Source organism: Vanellus vanellus (genome assembly GCF_965231255.1).
Source record: "Vanellus vanellus genome assembly, chromosome: 5".
Lineage (NCBI taxonomy): Eukaryota > Metazoa > Chordata > Aves > Charadriiformes > Charadriidae > Vanellus > Vanellus vanellus.
The window spans coordinates 81,260,057-81,283,880 of record NC_138910.1 but is presented as its reverse complement, the minus strand read 5'-3'; the positions used below and the strand labels follow the sequence as shown (position 1 = coordinate 81,283,880).

General features: G+C 41.4%; 1 protein-coding gene across 5 annotated transcripts in view; it reads right to left on the bottom strand.

Moving 5' to 3' along the window:
• Positions 1 to 23,824, bottom strand: part of LRRC7 (leucine rich repeat containing 7) — a gene marked incomplete at its 3' end in the record, with an annotated part of 104,731 nt that overhangs the window by 63,290 nt on the left and 17,617 nt on the right. For all 5 annotated transcript variants that reach the window (XM_082484308.1, XM_082484310.1, XM_082484311.1 and 2 more), the window contains exon 6: positions 3,944 to 4,007. In XM_082484308.1, the coding sequence (XP_082340434.1) occupies positions 3,944 to 4,007 (64 nt within the window). The remainder of the gene's footprint in view (positions 1 to 3,943; positions 4,008 to 23,824) is intronic.

The window sequence follows — 23,824 nt, the reverse complement described above, 5'->3', positions numbered from 1 at the left end:
TGATCAAGCCTTAAAATTACAATATTAAGCTTTAATCGAAGATGTTCTATTCTTTTCAACACTACAGGATATTAGTGAGAGGAACTGAAAAAGGCGATTCCCCAAATAATTTCTCATTCATTATAGCTGTGAAAATTATCAGGTCACAAATACTTCCATGGTTCAGCCTCCGCAGTAGTTTTCTTTCTCATGAAACGCTACTTTCACAGGTGAAACAAGACTTCCAATTCGCCTTCACTCTGTAAAGTTGTAGAGATTTTTTTCAAAGTCTGCCAGAAACTGATATTAACTGTTTCTTTTGGTTCTGGCTCAATCAGATCCCAGCATTTTAAAAGTCTGGAGTACTATTTCACTGGAAGTGTTTCAACACAGCTGGAAACAAACGGATGTGTCTAGCGTCACAGGACCTTAACAGAGACCTCTAATTGTCTCCTGTGGTCTAAGCTCCTTGGAATGTTGTAATTCCCATAAGAAATAGGATTTTCCAGTTGCCCAGGTCACATGGCACGCTATGGGAGAAGCTCCCGAGGCATCGTTGGGTAAGAAGGAACCTGCTGATCTGGAGAGCTCAATCCCTCCGTTTTCCGTGTTGTCACATAATGTGTTTCTATTAAAAAAATGACTAGTCAATATTTGGAGGATAATTTATTTTCCCTTGGCTAAATTTATTGAAATTTTGTTGTCCCTCAACGGTTAAAACCACTGCTACTTTCTGGGCTAAATTAATTAATGGTCATTTTATACTATTTGTTTCTGTGATGATTAATGGTTCTTCATTCCTCCAGAGTGTTCACTGACTAAGGTTATTAGATATAATCATGATTTCCCCTCTCAACTTTAATTTTCTCTTAAATTCCTCTCATTAGACAGACACCCTTCTCAAAGGCAACAGCCGCCTCCTCTGTTGCACATACTACAGTTTGATTTGAAATTGCTTGAGTATGGATTGTGGCGTATCATAATCCAGATGAGATCTCACGAATGGTTTGATAAGCAGTATAAAAAACCCTCTTATTTGCCTCTGTTTGAAATGCTTCCGCTGATGCATTTTTGGAGAATATTTTCATTTTCCATATACATTGCCACAACCAGAACAGAGTGGAGTGGAGTGGAGTGGAGTGGAGTGGAGTGGAGTGGAGTGGAGTGGAATGGAATAGAATAGAATAGAATAGAATAGAATAGAATAGAATAGAACAGAATAGAATAGAATAGAATAGAATAGAATAGAACAGAATAGAATAGAACAGAATAGAATAGAATAGAATAGAATAGAACAGAATAGAATAGAACAGAATAGAATAGAATAGAATAGAATAGAACAGAATAGAATAGAATAGAATAGAATAGAATAGAATAGAATAGAATAGAATAGAATAGAACAGAATAGAATAGAATAGAATAGAATAGAACAGAATAGAATAGAATAGAACAGAATAGAATAGAATAGAATAGAACAGAACAGAACAGTTGGAAGGGACCTACAATCACCATCCAGTCCAACTGCCTGACCTCTTCAGGGCTGACCAAATCTTAAAAGCTATAATTAAGGGCACTACACAAACGCCTTTTAAACATGGCCAGGCTTGGGGGCATCGGCCACCTCTCTAGGAAGCCTGTCCCAGTGTTTGACCACTCTCTCGGTAAAGAAATGTTCCTAGCATCAAGTCCGAACTTAAGACTGACATTAATCTTTGGTAAAAGTATATTGCATTTTATCCCTTTTCCTTTTCCTCTTCCTCTTCTCCCCACCTTTAACTATTTTCTTTCAAAATTTCCTCTAAAGCGTTGCTCCTGGCACCAGACTCCTGAAACTCCGGAAAGAACACCGCCAGCCTCCCCCCTCCCTTCAGGCAGAGGCACTGCAATTGCTGTTCATCATTTGTCCAGGGCCGTTTTTTGACAGTTCAAAGATCGGGCGATTTCAAACCCTTGACCCACACCTCGTGATGCAACGCTCCGGTCTTCCCGCAGACCTGTGACACACATTACCTATTCCCTTCCTTGATTACATTAAGTCACTTGGATATGGCTGCTATTTAGGAAGTGACAATTTCTATTTTAGGAACACGTACCTACCCCATGACTTGTATAATCTCGCTTCCAGAAAATGAATGAACATAATTACTTCATTTTTGCAACTACCTTTATTCTCACCCCCCTGTCTATTGCTCCAGATGGGCCGTGGGAAGGGCGCAATCTCCGGTGCAAAGGGAGAGACTTCCATAGGACGGGGACGGACTGTCAAAAAAATTAAGCTCTTTCCACACCACCACAGTTCGAGGCAGTGTTCTTCTCCAATAAGAAGGAACACAAACCAGATTTTCAGAATCCATGAAAACAGGACCTTTCGATCCTTTTTTCCAAGTGATCTTGATTTAAACCAGGACCACTTTTCCTATGACATTTCTGCAGATTCACGCTCTGCCTTCGCCTCTCGGCCCATTTTGCTTCTGGCATTGGATTCTAGTTCATACATTTTTGAAAAATGAGTCAACTCGGGGATTCTGGTCCTAATAGCAGTATGGGGCCACCGGACTCCTGATTTATCATTCTTAGGGGACAGTGTGCTACAATGCAAAAACACAGAACGATGTCGAAGTCATTTTTAAAACAAAGACTACAAAACCAACCCACCCCCAAAGAGACACATTCTGAATTCAGGAAGTACATATATATATATATATATATATATATATATATATATATATATATATATATATTTCTTTTGATCAAAACTCCAAATACCACTCCTGAAAATTTTATTCTATTTATCCATGCAAAAGATTACTAGTTTTAATTAAAAATCTGAGTTAAACCCATCTGTCTTCTCCTAGACTGCACTATAAATTAGTAAACATTAACAGGCTTTTAACCATAACGGTAGAAAATAGCGCATTGTCTATAAACCAGATATAGACTCTTTGCTATGGCTTGCTACTACTAGGTGACGTTTCAAAATTTGTTTAAAGTGAAATGGACTTAATTTTAATTAAAGCTACGGGAAATATCACCCTCGGAAAATTGTAAGCCCTGACTCAGCAGCACTATTTTTACAGATTGTTCTTCTCCGGCTCTGGAGCAAAGGCGGTTCAGCTCACAGGGTTTAACCCCCACTGGACAATCTGGTGGTGGATAAGGCACACGCACACCTTTAATTCGCCATCAGTGCAATCGTGAGTGTCACAGCATTAATTTGTTGCCCTACAAAAGCACAGCCCCCCCCCGAAAAGCCCTAGCAGCGACAGGTCTCAAAAACGATGAGGCGGCAGTTTTTCTAAGTTTTGCTTCTCTTAACATATTTACCGTTCCTGCAGGATGAAGTCAGTGAGCTCTCCTTAAAAACAGACCCATTGTAAAACACAGTTTAAACACCCTCATACTGTTCCTGAGAAGTGTCGGTTCCTACAGACAGACGTAGTGGAAATCTACCTCAAGTGAACAGCAACGTGACTATTTTCTCTACCGGGACGAGAGAAAATTCCCGAAAGCCATTACATCTCAGGGAACCTAATTCTCATCTTAGAGGTGAGTTAGGGAGAGAAACTGCTTTTGGAGTCCGGAATGTACTCCTGCTAATAGCAATTGCTAATATTTGGGGGATATAACGATAGATATTAAGAAACGAACACACCATTGACACAAGTATTTGTAGTGAGATGAACAATTCGGCCCACATTGAATTACTGCAGCAGCAGCAACCGGCTCAGAGCGAGAATCATCTGTGACCTCGATCTGAGCCGCAGAAGCCCCATGTAGATGAAGCATATTGTATATCAACATCCACCTCATGAACTACGATCGATCTTCTGTTCTACAAGGAAACGTGACCGCAGCATGTGGCCACAACACAATAATGCCTTTTCAGTAAAAGTTTACTGCCCCGTACACAGAGCACCAAAACCACCCGGGCTTTCTATTAAAAAAAAAAAGGTGCATTTCTTACCAGCTCAGAGAATTCATTATTGCCCAGATCAAGTCTCTCCAGTTGAGTCAGTTTGTGCATTGACCTGTAACAGATTAGGAGACATCTAAGATGAAATTTTTGCCTGCATAATGTCGGTCAAGTTTTGTTTAGATAAAACTCAAGCTCCAACGATACCGTTATTGCAAAAAGAATTACATCGGACTGATGCTGATGCAAATGAGAGCAATGCACTCCATCTTCCAAACACGAGCTAAAGTTCTTGAACTAAAAGGCGAGCAACAATTACTTTAGTATAAAACCAAACGTAAAATCTCGGTATAATTTTGCATGGCTGTTCAAGGCAATTGACCCATGTTATAATTATAAGCAATTGTAATAATCCCTCTCCCAGCACCGGAGCACAGCAGGGAGACAGTGGGACCCGCGGCACCGCCTGTGGATGGGAGCAATGGGTCGTCCTTTGCCGGTGGGTGTCCCCTGAGAGCCCCTGCTCGGGCAGCAGCTCCTCTGGGGACGAGAAAGGCTTCACACAGCCTCTGCTGCAAAAGACCGCGGGCAAATGACAGCAAGATCCACCAAAGCAGCTCATCCTTCTTCACAGCGTTAGAAAAGAGAGAGTCAAACAAGAACGTATCATAAGAAAGTGAACCAAAAGTTAGTATCAACCACGACTCATGTAATAAAGGGCTTTAAATGAGGAATAATCTGGATTTACGTCTCTGACTGATCACTACATAACACCACAAAAGGCACTCGTACTGCTCGGGCTCGGGTGACCGAAACAGTGAAATAAGAGGAAAAGTGAGAAATTGCTAAAAATTCCATGATTAAATTCTTCATTTACTGAAGTCAATGGGATAAACCTCTCAGGTTTATCTCTGAACTTGTGCTATGAGAAAAACTGGGTGACTCAAGGATAACTTAAACTGACAAAGGCACAGACCACAGCGTACGGGCACTGACTGGTCAAAGCACTTAAAACCTACCCATTTGGAATACAGGCGAACTTTTAAAAAAAATACACAAAACCTACACCTAACGCATCGGACAGCAGAAGCGCTGACTCAGAGAAGCAATCCCAAAGCAGCAAGGATCTTTTCAACACGAGAGGAAAATTGCTGAGCAACTTGTGAGCAGCAGCTGAAGGACCAAACACGCAGCGCATGTTCTGCAGTTGTGTCGCGTACAACTTTGCTCACGTTGCAAAAAAAATTAAGATTTTTCTACAGCTAATCTACTACATGATACTTGTGTACTATTTGCTTATGTCGGGCCTTTCCCAAAACGTTAGAGCTCCGCGTTTGTATGAAATTCAGGTTGGGCAGTTGTGTTCAAAATTGCTGTGACATTGGAGAATAAGAACGATTTCCTCATTTGAATATAGCGATCTCGATTTTTTATAATGGTTGACATTTTAAAGTTAGTAAATGATTTCAAATAGTGCACTCAATACTCTTATTTTTTATTTTAAGAGACTATTAAATTTAAACCAAATGGCTTTATAAATATTCCATGAAGATTTCCTTCATTTTGAAAAGAAATGAATTATGACGATTATATGCTTCCAGGCCTTTTAACGAACGTTCTGCACCAAACGAGGCGTTTTTAGGCAGCAAGTCTCCCAGGGACCCGAGCGCTGCCGCCGTGCGAGGGGCGCGAGAGGGCAGAGGGGCTGCGGGTCCCCAGCGCGGGACAGAGCTCCTCAGGCGCTGCGGGCTCCTGCTGCACCCCGAGCAATTCCCCCCCAAGGGCACGCCGGCCGCCCTGCGCTGCATCCGCTGCAACGCGCCTCCGTTCCCTGCTGCCCCTGTTTCCCCGAGCAAAGTTGGAACGGGGCATTACCTCTACTGCAGAACGTCTCCTTAAGCCCTCGTACACCAATGGGCTCTAAACACCGTATTTTGGTGACGGTGGTAGTTAAAAAAAAAAAGAGGACAAAAATAATTAAGTAATTTCTCATTAACTGCAACAGTTGGTTCAGAAGCCTTCTAAGGTAATGGGAGTTGATCCTAATCCAAAAAATTAGCATATTCTTAATGATGTGATCTAAACCATCAATCATTCTACCTCCGCAATTTGTATCAGAAGTAAAACCGATTACCAAAGATGCTATGGCTAAAAACCATAGACCTGTTTTAACATGTAAATAAAGGGAAAACGTGGTTGCGATGAGGCTAGGTAGACAGCACTGCTGCATATCTATTCCCAGCAAACTTCACTTTTAGTTTTCTAAAATAGGGAAAAAAAATCACAAAAATATCAATGCCATTATTCAGTAGCAAAGTGAAGCAAGTTTTCCTAGACACGTTAGTAAAATAAGAAAAAAACCCCAAACATTTAGACAAACAAATATTCAGCTCTCAAGTTCAAGAATTTGTATACTGTATTATATTTCTTTAATTAGACGCTTTGACCTACTGTTTCAGCATAACTTCAAGGAATGAACGTTAGGGTCACAGATTAAGATCAGGCATCAGATGTGCTGCTGTACTTCACAGAAATGAGCGTTCTGTGCAGAGAAGTTGTTAAAATACACCCAGGCCTTTTAGGGAAATGGTTCACCACTGAACCAAATGAATAATTCCTTTTGATAGAAGGTGCAGTCTTTCATATTTAGGCTGTCATCTTTCATCTAACGTAATTTGCCGTATTTTCAAACACAGAATATTTAAGCTAGATAATGTAATAAATACAACGCATTGACACGACAGTTTTGGGAAGTGCAATGCCAGACCCGAAGTCCTCTGAAATGGATGTTACCAGTACTGTGGCACCACTGGTAATACCACTGCAGGACATACTCCTGTATTACTGATCTCTCCAGTGCCTTCTGCGTTACTGTATGTCTGTTTTAACCTTTACGGCGTTCTAAAATGTTATTCTAAATGTTCACCTTTCTACTTGTTCATTCCTCTTCTTTTTTTGTCCCATTTTGCACAATCTCAGTTTCCTAAGGCGTCTTTGAAACCTAGCAAATAGGTTATTTCTGCTCATCATTTGGTGTTTCGGAAATATCTAGAAACAGTCACAGTTTATTTTCACAATCATTTCATCTTTCTCTGCTGACAGTCACCCGAACACAGATTAATTGATGATAACTTTGCTTTTTAATGCTTTTTGTTAGTTCACCTATTTCGTACTCACTCAAGCACACTGTGGTATATAGTTTCTTTATATATTTCTTTTTCCTGTGCCACAACTATTCCAATATACTTTCCAACCTACTTGACTAATGTTCACAGACATCTTTGAGACGGGAAAGCGACAGATACTTTTTGCTTGTTTGCTAAGATGACTGGCAGCTGCCCACACAGCCCCGAGGGGCTCAGCACCTAAACCACAAGGAACTGAAAAAGTAACAACAGATTTTCGACTACAAAGCACAGACTCAGATATTATAGTTTAAGCCCAGAGCGTGGCGGAGTTAAGTCTGACCCTGTTCCAAACCAGGATTTATCAGTACGGCTGTGAGCAGCCCAGGTCGAGCGCACAGGGTCTTAAACAGAAAATGACTTTATACTCTACGCAACCCCCGTTTTAGTAACAGAAATCTTGATTTGCGCTCCCCAGTTCCCAACCTGCTTCTCACTGCATCTTAGAGTATTCTCGCTACAAAACCAGAAGGACTAATGAAAATAATTTCTCTCTTAATAGTAAGTCCTTAGTACGCAAGTCCTTAGTACGGATGGAGCCATTCAGGCAAGAAGCATTCCAGCAGCAGAACAGAGGAGGACACGGAAGAAAGACAATGAAGTCACCTGGACAAAGTAAATGTCTCACACTTGCCCCCAAATGATTCCATTTTATATGATAATCCCCATTAAAATAATAGTGAGAAATAGTTTTAACCCCTCCGGTGCTCTAACCACACTGTACTTCTCTTTGGAAGTGTCTTGCAAAAGCTGATGGAGATTTTACACACCCAGACAAAAGCTGAGCTTAATGAACAAACCTGCAACACACGCGGGTCAGCCCACTTACACCCGGGTCAGCTCCCGTACGCGCAGATCCGCCACTTGCACTCCCTTCCCCTTTAAATAACACACACATCCCGACACACGGTGAGGTTTGGTCCAACTTACTCCTCCTAAAACTTGCAGCATTGTGCCTTACTTGATTTGTTAATCTAGTTCAGACTTCTGACATTTAGATACGAGGTGTAAATATCGTGTACAAATTTTTAACTTAATTGAACTCAACGGAGTAATTAATTACATTTCTAATTGCAAACTTGATGACTAGGGACACTCTTAGCATCATACAGAATCTCATTAACTTTATGAGAATTCTTTACACTGATGCGGGCACTCCCGAAGCGTTTGCAAGACTGGACTCAGAGTTTTCAAAAACCAATTACACTTACTTATCCACAATTTACCAGTTTCGGTTTTGGAAACCAAAGTATTTTTGCTCAAAACAGATCAGATGGACCGCTTTGAAGACCACACGTTAGACAGTCAAGCAGCGCACACGCTCTCCGATGCAAAATGCAGTTAAATATCGCCACAGTTCCCCTCACAGCCCCTACGGGCGGGTTTCACGCCTGCGCACACCACGCACCGGTTCCACCGCCCAGGAAACACCTTTCCGTTCTTTACATCCGCAGATGTTAGAAGTTTTTCAGTTATAATATTAACCGTACGCAGAGAAGCATCGCGTTGTACAACGCTTTCACAATTAAAATCCCCAGGAAACGCGACGTACATCTTTAATAGTTTGTACAAAGTTTTCTCTCACCGGCAGTACTACTTCTGGCTTTATCATTCTGCATTAAAGTCGATAGAAGCTTCTAGTAATGACGGCTCCCCGTGCCCATGTCAAAGCGCACAAGACCGAAAATTCCCGCTAACTGGAACTGGAACCTGAGCAGCGGTGTTTCGCTGTGATTTCCGTGTACGGTAACTGCTTGTACATAGACAGAATTACATATTTTGAAATGCAAAACTCTGAAACTCTTCAAAGACGAAATGAATGGTAATCTCAGTTACAATCCAGTGAGTAATAACGTGCGTATTTCATACTGTACTCTACCTTTGAACAAGACTTTTACTTTAAAAGGTTTGGTTTGTTCTACTGTAAATTCATCATAAAAGGCAACTTTTAAACATTGCTTTGTGTAATTTCTACAGTCGGACACGTAGGTTCAGAAACTGTAACATTTATATGGGGGCAGATTAATTTCAGTGAGCTGGTACTATATCAAAAGATAAAGCACACTGCCAAATGTGCCCAATGGAATAGTATAAGAGATTTTTCATTAGCTTGTGATATTTTTATCTCTTTCATGTAATTACTTATATTTTTCTTATGAAAAGATTCATTATATTTTTTTATGCGGGGTCATTTTATAAAGGTGGGACAGGAAAGGTGCAATTATGAGTAATGCTGAGTTAAATATTCATTGCTTAAATGATGTAATGTAATATAATTAATGTGCTAATAAAACCTGCAGCCAAAGACGTCACATAAATCTTTATCCATACTGCATTTGGATCTATGCTTCCATCCACAAGTAGCTGCAGGAATTCCATGGAGAAGCTCTGATTCTCGGCTATTGAAGTGGACCTCACGGTAGGTTCAGGATAAGGTGAATCTTTTTTTAATTACAATAATGGAACATGGTTCTCAAAAAACTACAGACGCCTAAAAACCAGCACGGAGAGTAACTTAGAGAGATTACGGAATACTTGGTGAAAAATTAACATTGCTCACAATAGTTTTAAAACATTCACACTCCATAAATTATAACTCACATCATACAGTTCAGCTGTATTAATTATAACATATAACCAATATATGGTAATCGCATATATTGCCTGATATAGCTTCCTCATGTTCTTGCATGTTTGTCTTTGCTGCCTTATGTCGAAGCTAACTAATCTACACATTGCAAAGAGGCAAATGCCTTGCATTTACAGTTTCTGGTGAAACAAATGAGTTAATGGCCATGAATTATTTTAATGAAATCGTGGTATTCTCATCAAAATCCTGGTCAGCTTTCCGACAGAGAGGAGATGGTGATTACATGAAGGTTTATCCAAACCCTCAATCACAAACTTCTAATCACATCTGAATTATTCCCACATCTGTAGATGAATACAGAAGAATGAATACAGATGAATACAGAAGAACTGTATTCATAAATAACAGAAGTATCTCTAGTAGGTAAAAAATCACAACTGAAAAGCAATTGTGTCAGACACAACCAGATTTACACAATAAATACAATGAAGGAGGCAACGCAATAGTGCTACAGAATTAATGCAGGCTTTTTGCTGGTCATACTTCTACAAAGAGAGGACTGAGAAAGTTACAACGGTTACACGCTCTATTCCCTGGTGCAACAACATACAGAATTACAGTTTCATCTGAGTTTATGATAGACAGATACCATTATTTTCCACAGAAATAAAAAGCAAATAAAGGCAAAAACGTTGCATTACGGGATTATCTGCTCTATTCATTTCAAATAACATTTTCTCAAACTTTTGTTGTACACAGTAACCTTTATTTCAAAGTTGTTAAAATGTCACATCCAGGAGTCTCCTCCAGTTTTAGTATTTCAAACATCACAATGTAACTTTAAATTAATTAATGAATCAGTCTAGAAGTTACATTGTAAAATTAATACTAAATGTTAATAGTTTACCTGTTGCAGAGTAATTACATCTGAACCAGGGCTAAAGCGTTCCATGATACAACACAAAGAGCTATTTACTTATACATCACTTCATGGATTACAAAGAGAACTCAGTTTTCAGTAACTCTCAAGATAATTTATATTATTTCTAGAATACTAAACATGTACGGCGTAAAGCGAAGGACTGAAAGTAGAAATTAATCTGTCATAAAGTGTTGAATCTCTATATAATCCAGGCTTCAAAATAACAGAGTATGTCTAAAAATTGATTCTGAGGATACAAAATATTGCTACATGTGACTGAAATATATAACAGAGAAAAAATCCAAAATAATGTACATAATATTTATACCAATGTCTATTTCTTCTTCAACTATCAAAAATAATACCCATTTCAACTTTTAATTATATTGGAGAACTTCAGGATTTTACAATCTCTCGTACCAATCCACAAATCAGCAAATAAAGCAGAAACCGCAGGATGACCCCTAACGCAATCAAACCTCTGAAGACTGAATAACCCCAGCAGCCCTCGGCCAGTCATGGCAGCGTGCTGCTTCGTTACTGTTACATGGTCTCGTTACTACACACAATCCCAGACTGGTCGGGGCTGGAAGGGCCCTCTGGAGCTCCCCCAGTGCCACCCCCCACCAGAGCAGGAGCACCTCCAGCAGTGGCACAGGACACCTCCAGGCGGGTTTGGAATGGCTCCAGAGGGGGAGACTCCCCCCCTCTCTGGGCAGCTGTGCCAGTGCTCTGCCGCCCCCACAGGAGAGAAGTCCCTCCTCAGGCTGAGATGGAACTTCCTGTGCTCCAGTTTGTGCCCGTTCATTCCCTCTTGTCCTGTCACTGGGCACCACTGGAACAAGACTGTTCCCACCCCCGGCCCCCTCCCTTGAAGGACTGATAAGCGTTGATGAGATCCCCCCTCAGCCTTCTCCTCTCCAGACTGAACAGCCCCACGGCCCTCAGCCCCTCCTCAGCAGAGAGATGCTCCAGTCCCCTCAGCATCTCCGTAGCCCTTTGCTGGGCCCTCTCCAGCAGTTCCCTGTCCTTCTTGACCCGGGGAGCCCCGAACTGGACACATTGCTCCACAGCCCTCCCCAGGGCAGAGCGGAGGGGGAGGATGACCTCCCTTGCCCTGCTGGCCACACTCTGCTTGATGCCCCCCAGCATGCCATTGGCCGCCTTGGCCACCAGGGCACATTGCTGCTCACGGGCATCCTGTTGTCCCTGGGACTCCCAGGTCCCTTTCACAGAGCTGCTCTGCAGGAGGTCACCCCCAACCTGTACTGGTGCAGGGGGTTACTCCTCCCAAGGTGCAGGACCCCACACTTGCCCCTGGTTGAACTTCCTGAAGTTCCTCTCCGCCCAACTCTCCAGCCTGTCCAGGTCACGCTGAATGGTGGCACAGCCTTCTGGTGTGTCAGCCACTCCTCCCAGTTTTGTGTCATCAGCAAACTTGCTGATGGGACACTGTCCCCTCATCCAGGTCATTGATGAATATATGGAACAGGACTGGACCCAGTACTGACCCCTGAGGGACACCACTCGTTACTGACCTCCAACCAGGCTCTGCACCACTAACCACAACACTCTCAGCTCTATCTGTCAGCCAGTTCTCAATCCACCCCACTGTCCATTCATCTAACCCACACTTCCTAAGCTTGCCTGTGAGGATGATGTGGGAGACAGTGCGGAAAGCCTTGCCGAAGTCAAGGTAGCCAACATCCACTGCCCTCCCCTCACCCACCCATCCATCCAGTCATTCCATCGTAGAAGGCTATCAGATCAGTCATACGACTTCCCCTTGGTGAATCCGTGTTGACTACTTCTGATAACCTTCTTTTCTTCCAGGTGCTTTGAGATGACACCCAGAACAAGCTGTTCCATCGTCTTTCCAGGGATGGAGGTGAAGCTGACCGGCCTGTAGTTTCCCAGGTCATCCTTCTTGCCCTTTTTGAAGACTGGAGTGACGTTGGCTTTCCTCCAGTCCTCAGGCACCTCACCTCTTCTCCAGGACCTTTCAAAGATGATGGAGAGCGGCCCAGCAATGACTTCCCCCGGCTCCCTCAGCACTCGAGGGTGCATCCCATCGGGCCCCATGGACTTGTGGGTATCCAGTTTATCTAACTGATCTCTAACTTGTTCCTCATCAACCAAGGGAAAGTCTTGCTTCCTCCAGACTTTCTCTGTTACCGCAAAGAGAAGCCAGGAGCAGACCATCCGCAAGGCACACCGCTGCCTTGGCCGCACAGAGACTGGGAATCCTGCAGAGCAAAACACAGGGCTGTGCGCAACGTTACGTGGGTTCAGCACAGGGGAAAACCAGTCAACATACTCATCTGGATTCAACGTTCTCGACTACAAGGCAGCCTCCATCAGCCTTTGCATACCAAAATGGTTTGGTTTCACAATATAGTCGGGGAGAACTACCTCAACACAGTCTACTTGTGTTAATGCTCCTGACGCTGCCATTTCTGGTGCCCGAAAATCTGCTGACTCCACATCCTCTGCTCTTCGAGCCACAGGTGATGGGCAAGGGCACTCTCCATCTTCAGATGCTAAGATGAGAAAAATCAATTTCAATGCCCAAAAGATGGAACTGCCGGTGCAGAAAGTGTCTAAACGCATCTACGGCACCAAAGACTTGTGACACTTTACCTAATCCTGTATTAAGGGCCTAAAATAAAAACCACCAGAGACAAGAGTCCTCCACACAGAAGCTGGAACCCAAGCTCTTCCATGACTTGGCCACAGTAAAAACACATGGACGCCCGATTTAAGGAAAAAGTGTTTGTGTGCAAAAGGTAAGGATTTTAAAAACATACTACTAACTTAAAGTATTGCCTTCCACATAGGATCCTAAATGCCCATCAGGTTTATTTATGGTGGAAATGGATCAGATCTCTAAAATGAATCCCCTAGTTCAGGACACAGTTATAATCGCCCCACAACTGGAAAGGTTTGCTCAACTGATTGTAGAGAAAGGTGAAATCTTCACAGCTTTGACCTTCGTTCACACACAAATTTCTTTCCCAGCACAGCTTTCAAATCCCTGGGGAAGGGCATTCTAAATTTCAGTTCAGCTCCACCTCTGCTTAACTGATTACGTAAATAAACGGAATGCAGAGCAAATCTCATTAGCCAGTGCAAAGCTCCTGGAAATTATCAAGACTTTGCAAATAAATTTTTTATCCCCCCCTTTTTTTTTTAAACACCTTTTTTTCCTTTTTTTATTTTGCATCCACTTTCTGGACTCCTCTACCCTTTTCCTAACAACTGGCTTTGCATGGTTAAAAACAAGGTTAATGTACGTTTTTGCTTTCTGGGATAAATTACATGAAGTCCGTCTCACCTCGTGCACAGATTTTCTTACGATATACCCCATGGCACATAACCAGGTATTCTTTGTAGATCCCTGGTTTTGGGTTTTTGCTCCCACCACCCCATAGCCCCGGCAAAGGGGCTGGGCCGGGCTCAGCGCTGCGGCCACCAGGAAAGGGCATGTGTGGCACTTCCAGATGGCACCTTAAGGCCACTTTCCTGAACGCTGGAGCCAAATAATCCCTAATGCATACATTCACAGCATGACCCGAAATGTCCCATTTGGCTTACAAATCACTACTTGAAGGATCACTCGACACAGAAAACTGAAAATTATCGCTTCACATATTGGAATTTTCTATTTCATGCTGTTTATCTCAGAAAAACCTGGAGGAATGCTATCTGGAAGATACAAGAAAATGTGTGTCCACTTGCAGGATTAATTGGCCTTAACGAAACTACTGTCCCTTTTCCAGAAAGGAATGTGTGTTTCTTAACCTCGCATCTATCCTAAAATACCGATTTCAATGGAGAAATTGAACATATGAAATCCATGTTTGCAAAATTTCAAAGAATATCTAGTTAAAAACATTCAAAGTCCAAGTCACAGCAAACATACAGCTATTCTGTCAGTGAATTTCAGAATTAATATTCCTTGAGGGAAAGAAGATCTCCGGCCCACGAGAGTCATGGGGTAAATACACCCTCACAGCCGCTGAAACTGGCAGCCCAACTCACATCCAGTAAACTATACCTGGCTCTGAGGAGATCAACGATTTTGCTCTAAGATGTCTGCATTTGGACAAAGAAACACAATATATCAGTAACCCAGGTGACATAACGGCAATAAAAATTGCTCCACGTTCTGGGAAAAATACCCCGGTGTAACAATTAGGAACGCAGAGCCCATTGCAGTTATCGAAATTCAAACCCACAGCGAGACCGACTGTGCCATTCACTGCCACAAAGGGCACCTCGCTGTTTTGCTTAAAAGATTTGGGATTTGGTAAGTAATGCATTTGACAACTTATATTCTGTTCATAGCGTAATAATACAGTGGGAAGTAAACACCTGATTTGTAAACACCGCAGTACTGACCCACCTGAACATAGCAATTTAATATAAAACGACTGGGACTGGGGATCTGGGCCTCCACCGTCTCGAAGACTGAGGAGGAACAGGCTCTAAGTTTCCCACGATGAAAAGTTGACTAAAAATAACCTATGTTTCATCAGGATATACAATATATTATTCAAATCTCTAAAGAATTCAGCACATGCCTTACACTTTTCTGTGCTAGCTTTGCACGGAATGAATGAACATAAATTAAAGACAGACCCAGTTTTAGCCTGTTAGACTGAAAATGCAGATTTGGCCCCGTTTTCCCATTTACTTTGCCAGAGAGCAGGAAGACCTAACTGAAGATGCTGAATAATTAACAGAGATGAACCAAGTTCAAACGGTGTTAATGAATATCTGATGACTAGAAGTTAACTGAATCAGCTAACCCAAAAAACAAGAGTAAAAGAATTTTACTCTCAACACAAGTTTCTTATTTAGTAGTCCTTTTGATTCCTATTTCTACTGAAACACGGCCTACAGACAGCGTGATCACATATCAAACCCAGGATTATTTTGAAAGGGAAAGCCAGAGAAATAAAGAGAAAAAGACAAGGATGAATTTGAGATGAAAAATGTCATGACCCAATAACTACCTACTTACTAATTGAGGAAGAAGGATGGAAGTAGCGAGAGATGGCAAGGAGCACCTCCGAAAACAAAGAAGCAGAAGGACAACCCCCGTCGTCGCACATGAAATATCTGTATATAGCGATAGTTACGCCCCCTCAGAAGAACGGTTGATTTCTTCACAGGTGAAATCCAGAAGTTGCAATTGTAGAAGTGTAGTTTATAAGACCTGGAAGACCTCTACTGACCGGCTCTCCAAGATAGCTGCTTTACCATGCTGTTAATGAGGTGTTTGGCTGCAGGGGCTGTGCCAGCGGGGCTGGAGAGAACAGCACCAGCAAATCAACCCCACGTGACACACGCCGCACTCTGGGGACCGGGCGCCGGAGAGGCGGCCCGTGCGAGGCTGCCATCCAAGAGACATCGCGTCAGAAGGAAAAACCAAAGCAACTGCAGGGCCACAATGTGATCTTCTTCTTCAGGTATTAGAGAACTGCTCAAGGTAGGCAGAAAGATGATATTCCGTTACGAAGCACGGCAAATATGGGCAAGATGTGTTTCACAATCCAAGGATGGGAAGGGAGCTGCAACGCGGAGCCCGTGAGCTTCAGCTGAACCAGTCCACTGGGGACACTGGAATGGGAGAAGCACGGAAAAGCCATACGTGCTAAAAAGGTGGCTACAAGGCATAAATACTGGATATAACCATTGAATATAATCAACAAATGTATTTCAATAGGAAATACAAATATTAATAGTTCATAAAAGAACTCACTGACCAACTGCAGGAAAATGTAATTGTGATAAAGAACCAATGGCCATTGTGATTTATTCAGACATATGTACTCTGCAGTTTTTCAAAAGTAAGCGTCAATCACATTTTATACGTGTGAGAACATAAGCAGTTGAGTTGAGAGTCACCAAGGTTTGCGTGATTATTTGTATTTTGCCGATGACATAGATGAAACGCCCCGCGGCACAGGCAGCCTTCCACGGCGTGAGGGAAAGGGTGGCACAAGGTCAGCTCGTGCCCACCCCAGAGCGGGTCGCAGGTTAGGCGCTGGCTGCTCGCCGGCCTTTAGGGAATGTGTGATGCGCTGCAAGAACACAGCTCACAGGTACAGCCTCTTGTGTGGAGGGACAAAGGGCCACAGCCCACAGGTACAGCTTCTACGCTTCGATACGGCTCAGGATGGCAACAACTAAGTATATCATTCTACATGTGTTTAGTCCAGACCCATCCATCCTTCATCCAACAACCTATTCAACGACAGAAGCACTCCGTCCCAGCGCACCGGGTTGAGCCATCGCTCAACGCTAACACAGGAGAGTGACACACAGCGCAGGGCACACAGACACTCGAGGGGACGTGTGTTACCTGCAAGCCAAGGCGGCACCAGTACCGCAGCTGAGAAAGACGCGCTGCTAGAAGTCTCCTATTCCAGCTGGGAAAAAGAAAAAGTCTCCGATGGTCACCGCCGGTAAAATCCCCATCCTGTTCTCAACGCATTCCAGCAGTCGTCTTCTCTCTATTCAATTCCTCTTGCAGTTGGAATTGTGTGCAGGCGTTTCTACTCTGTAGATTTATTTTTTTTTTTTTAACCAAGTAAAATTAAAAGGATATTGACTTAAGGTGTTCCGAGTATAACGAGCAATTTCCTCACGTACCATAAAAAAACCATACCTGAGAAAGCGGAGCACAGAGTCTGAGCATAACCAAATTAGATCCCATTAATAACAGTCAGAGTGAACTCTTTGTGTATGCAGCTCCCAGTTGTTCTGGGGGGAGCTCAGGGTTCTGGTTTAATTAAGAACAAAATGAACGGAAGGTGGGCTAGGAGGATTCTCCACGGTGATAAATGTTCTCCCCTCCCACCACTTTGTGCTGTGAAGTCTTTATCTGAAGTTTAACCCTACCAGTCAAACATAAACTCTTCTGAAAAAATAAATCACTTTTGCACCTGTTAAAAGGAAGTTTTAAAGAAAAGCGATAAATAAATACAAAACCATTTAGTGTATGAAACAGGCCTATGCACAGGGCTCTGATTTCTGCCCTGGCTTCCCTTTGCCCATTTGACCCATTAAAATCACCCAGCACAAGCACCGCCAGGTAAGAACCACTAATTGCAGTTTGAGGAATACCGGGATTATCCTAGACGGTAGAAGCAGTACTGGTGTATGTTCACAGCAATACAAGGAGTTCTGGCTGTGTCTTCTCCCAGAGTGTCCCTTAGTGGAGATATGGCCAAAAAATGCCACTGCTGTCTTTAGACAAAAATAAATAAGGCGATTTTTCAGACAAGTTTGACCCATTATATATGCTGGAAAAGCATTCGTACAATAAGAAATCCACAGAATACATCTTTTCTGCATCTTCTCTGAGCAGCAAATAGTCTAAAAAGCCTAAAGGGAAGATATGTAGTAGTAGTTTCTTATTAAAATATTGGCAATATTTTAATAATGTAGTGCCAAAGTAGTAAGTCTTCTGGAATATGATTTATTAAACACAGCCAGAGTTACTATTTGAAGAAAACAGGTCATTCTGCATGATGAAAATATTTGTAATCTCAAAGTGTGGGAAACAGTTTACATCTTTATAATAAACCAGGAAGAAAGTGGAACAGCATTTCAAAAAATAGCAGTCTAAAGCTAAGCTTTTAAACCTATATTTAGATGCCTCTGGACGGATTCTCAGCTGATATAAATTGTCTGTTCCACTGACTTCAACACACTTAAGGCAACCTGTGATTTCTGCAAATCTACTTCTTAAAACGGGATTTGGGAAGCAATAAGGATTTTAGGACTAGAAATGTTATTCAAGTCAATGGGACTAATGTTCTTAAGTCACAAGAGTGCTTTTTACAACTCCAGTATCAGGTTCATGGAAATAATAACCTTCACTTTTATTCAGCAAATTTCACATCTGAAAAAGGTAACGGATTATGACGTTTTGAATATCTTTCTGAATCTCTATTGGCTCATTCCCGCTCAGAGGAAGCTAAAGAACTACACACACAAGGCCGTATCGGCAGTCTTTCAACACCGCAAAAGCTGGGAAATGTTTATACTTCTCTCAAAAAGTCAAAGCAAAGCGGTATTGAAATAGGGAACGAGAACAAAACAACTTGACCTGATAGCGTTTCAAACAGTATTTTGATAAATCATTCAAGATGCTTCTAAGTGATATATGCCAGGTTTTATATTAAAATGATTATTTAAGAGGAATGTCAGCATTGAATACGCACACAGTATCTCTACAAGAAGTGATTATTCTGCTTGCTTTCACAATTTGGAATAAAGTCTTAGTACAGAAGGGCATAAGAGTTGTAACTCTCTACAGGTTTAGATACTTCCAATTTGCAAACTTAACCCCTGCAAAACACCTACTATTATTTTATATGTATTCTGCCAATCCAGTCCACTTTCTATTGCTTTAGAAACAAGTGACTATGTACTTTTTACACAGTTTTTATGATGCTGCTCAGAAACCTTGATCCTTTGAGCCTCCTTATAAACAGGCTCACCACTTCTAAGCAATAACCAGCACAAATGAGTGACAAGTAATTTCAACAAATATGTCTTTAGAATCATTACAACAGGAACAGGACAACCTCCACCACTTTCCCTTCTTTCCATCTGATTTGTTTGCCAGATATAGTGCACCTGTGCATAACTGACACATGAATCTGGTGCAGATCTACGTGGTAGCTTGGTGGTGGAACGCATAAAAAGTTTGGCATTCCCAGTGCAGCATTTTTGTATTCTGGCTTATTTTTCAGGTGTGAAAGAGTTATAGTATTGCTTAGTGATTGGCCAGAGAATAAAAGAAATAACCCATGACTCATAATTTTTTGGATTTTATCAGTCTGTAAAATAAAATAAATAAATTAATCAATTACCCAGGGGGGAAGGAACATGTATACTCCCCATCACCACTTTATAGAGCTTCTGCTTTCTATGGTTCTATCTCTAAATTTTGGGGGAAAGAAAGAAATGGAAAGAAATAAAGTTAGAGAAAAATGTCATTTTCCCCCATTATATTTACAGAAAAAATAAAAGCACGCTTGGAATTCAAAGCAAGAAAAAAGTCCATTTTACAAAATTTCATAAAAGTAAATTCTTCTGGGTGAAAAATTGGATTCTCTCCCCTGCCCCCCAAGTTTTTGTTACAATAGATATTTAATTGTGATGTCACAACAGACACTTCATTATATATGCACAAAAAGATTGTTTTCGCACCTTCACTCGTTATCCAGAAGGAAGAAATTAAGATGGCATCCTTCTTGTTTCCATTTCTCTTTGATATATTTTTCATGGAAAACTTTAGGTGAGACTGACCTGTGCTTTTGAATTACTGGGAGAAAATGTGTCCACTTCCCTTTAACAAAGAAGATATTCAAGCACTGATAGTAAAACATTATACAAAAATAGGATGGTTTATTTTTCAAAGAATTTTTGAGAACCACTCTTTTGTGAAACTGGAATGCACAGAAGTACTGTTGTAATGTAAATAGCGGCAGTTAAAACCCAGAGAGTCATTACCAAAAAAAAGCAAACCAGAAGATTACCAACTTTACATTACATTGCCTATAACAGGCAAGTCTAAACAATGATTTTTCAAATAGACTCTGGATTTTGACAGCAAATGTACTTATTAGCAGCAATTCTCAGAAATAAGACTGTGTGGCTAAAACATATTGCCTGCATTTTCACGTAGTTATATTTTATTACGATCAAAGCCTAAAAATGTGCAGTTGAGAATAAAAAAACATTGGTTTACATCTTAAGACTGAAAACACATCAATATAAAATGGCTAATTTTAACAAAAGGAAAAAACCCAACCTTATTATCATCATCTCCGTGAAGTACTTTTATTCCTGACTCAAACCAAGAGTAAAATTACAGGTATGGAATATTTTGGCAACGCAGGAAGATTGCACTAAAACAATTGCAAACCGTGAGGACAGAGATAATTGGAAAATAAGTATCGTTCAGAAATGTACTGATTTAAAACAACAAAGAACAACAGAACAATGCGAGCAAACATCTTCAAAGGAATATCGAAGTGCTGATCACGAAGAATGCTGCAATGTAGTTATATCATTTGTCATAAGAACTTACCAGTTCTGGTTGATTCCAGCCAGTTTACTTAATAATCACCAAAATTTGCCTTATGCAGAGAGTAGATTTGATGTTGCAACGCACCAACAACTTCGAACCGTCAGGACTGCAACATGGGCCATTGAAACTTCTGTTTTGTCAGATGTTAGATGAAGTACCACATTATTTTTAGGGCCCTTCCATATAATACACTCAGCATTCATTATTTTTCCTATCCGATTAAGACCTTGTTTAGCTCTTCCTCATCCTCATTTCATTTGGAGCTTTTCCAAAGGAGGCCTCCCTTATTTTTTATGCAATGTCACAAACTCTTCTTTGTCGGTAGTGAAAATACTTTGACAAAGAGCATTTGGCATTGTCATGGCTTTATTAGATCGATGACTCACAGACATTTTACATCCTACTAATACGCTCGTGTCTTTATTTTCCAACATTATTTCTGATTGAAGAACTCCTAATTTATAACATAAAGTCCTATTAGTCCCTCGGTACATGACCTTGCACACTGTAGTATTAAAATTCAGCCAGTTTTTAATTGCTCTCATCTTCAGAATTACACAGTTCTTCCAATTTTAGAGTCTGTACTTGAGAATTTGATCTACAATTTTTACTCTTCACAAAGCAAATTAATTCTGAGCAATAGCTGAAGACCAAGAAGAATCCTGTTTTTCCCTAACATTAGGTGCCTGGGACCCACCTCTTTGGTTACACCTCCATTGTACATTATTTCCTAACGGCACGGCATTGCAGAAAAACAATAGCTGTAACACCTACTGTCAAGAAAACCAAAGGAGAGATGAGAAGCCACAGCTTCAGTTGGGAAACAGTGAGTCATTGGGACGAGTACAACAAATACACGTATTTTCTCATCAACTACCAGCACCTACAGTTTCTCAGACACCAGTGACTCACCATTTACAAATGCAGTTTCTACAATTTTTCAATTTTACAAATCTCTGTTGAAAGACAACCCACAAAACCCCGAAAAGGTGTTTTCCTCAGCCCAAACAGCTCTAAGAGCAAAGATCATACTAACTACTTTAATTCACTCAAAGATTTTTGAAAAAAATATAGACAGGTTGCCTGGTTGCTTGGTGCAAGCAACAGCACGGGCATCGTTTCCAGATTCTTTCCTGAGCTATGAAATATTCTTCATTGCTCTCAGGAATTCAATAGGGTGTTAATGTTCCAAAACATTCAGGTTAGGAGTGGCAGGTCTGCTGACATTTGTTGCTATGAAGAGCAATGAATATTTATGACAGAGCCTAATCTCAGAAAATATAAAACTCAATGCAAATTAAGGAGCTTCCATAGGGGCAGTAACCAGACCGGGGTTAAATACAACTGTTAGATAAATTAAAAGCTTTTGTTGTTACTTTGAAATGTGCTCAGAACATTCCTTTCCCAACTAAGCTGTAAATTTAGCTACTAGATTTGTTTGAAGAACTGGTGATTTACTTCAATTACTGTAATAACTCTGCGCCATCCTGACACAAGCACAGCCCCTCAGCATGCAAACAAGCAAAGTGACGAGCATTAGTGAGGGGAACCGGCTCTGAGCTCTGTGTACGTGCCACGGTTCCTACAACGCGTGGCCAAAAAAATTAGGAAAGTTGGTAATTTAGATTTGAGGTTGGGTTAAGTTGTGGACGAGCTAGTCTAGGCCAGGGTATTTTTTAAGAGCAGAAGGTCAGAATGCGCTTTTCCTAGGGCAGACCAAGGAAGGGTCTCGGACACCTGCAGTCACATCGCTCACGGGGTGCAAGTCCCAGCAGCAGATATAACCTACACCTCGATCCTCATGACCCCCTCGCTTCCCTGACCCGATCCTCTGCACTTTCCCAATCTGCTCTTCCAGCACTGGCACTCAGGCTATCCTCCTACCTACTGCTCCTTTTTTGGTTTGTTTTTGCGGGGTTGGTTCCCAGTTTATGAAATGACTGACTAGAGATATAGATATATCACATCTGTGTATATAGCATGTATATGTGTGTGTATATATATGCACAAATATCTATCTATATCTGTCTACATAAATACACACACACATAAAATGCATAGTTATATATAGCCTCTACATACCTCTGCTTCCTAAATAAGCTGCGGTAATTATGCTGTAAGATATTTTAGGCTTTACTGATTCCCTCTTCTCTCCTACGAGGGTTCTTCCATCGGCCTGAATATCCCGGTTCCTTTGAACACCAGTACAAAGCCATGGGTCTTTGATGGGTCTTTCTTACTAATACACAAAACAAGTTATACTCAAACTCCCCAAAACAGCCTAGATGGAATGAAAATATAGTCTGTACCAATGTGAAGTTTGCTTAATATAACTGCCTTATCACTTACGAGGGTGAAAAAAAAACCCCAACAAATGGGAAAACAATGCTAGGATACAACCAGCTGCTCTTGGGTAGAAGGGCAGCAGCAACATACCCTTTTCAATATTCTGGAGTTGCACCCAATTTGAACACAAACTTTTGGTTTCCTCTTATCTTGGGAGAATATCAGGTTGCATTTGGATGATCTACTGCCCAACAGTACATTTATTACAGCCAAACATCCAGAAAAAGGGCAGCAGGCCTCGAACTGCAGGCAGAACTGAAGCAATCAAAGCCAAAGGCTGGCTGCGGAACACAGCTGCCGCTGCCTGATTTCAGGTTGACTCATCACAATGCAAAAGTTTCCTACAGCGTAGGCAGCACAAACATGACTTCTGTATTTGTATCCCCTGGGAACTCTCACTCAACTTGTTTGAAAAAACTTTCCAGAAACAACTAATGGTTGGAAAAAGTTTATTTTCTATAACAATATATGTTAGCACAAACAGAAGCGTTTAGTGCCTGAACTCTCGCGCATTCCGTAAAATCCTCTTACCAAACAGGGGGAAAGAAAAGTGGTACTTTATATTGTTTACATAGCTCCTCAAAGGAAATTGTTAAATATCCTGTGCAGAGTGGTTGGATTATCATACAAATTAGAAAGTCACCGTCAGACCATTCTGCGGCTCTTACAGGAGTGTCCAATATTTAAAGCCATTCATAAAGGGCAGCCTTATAACCAGTCATAGAACCACAGAATCACAGAATGTTTGGGTTGGAAGGGAAGATCATTGAGTTCC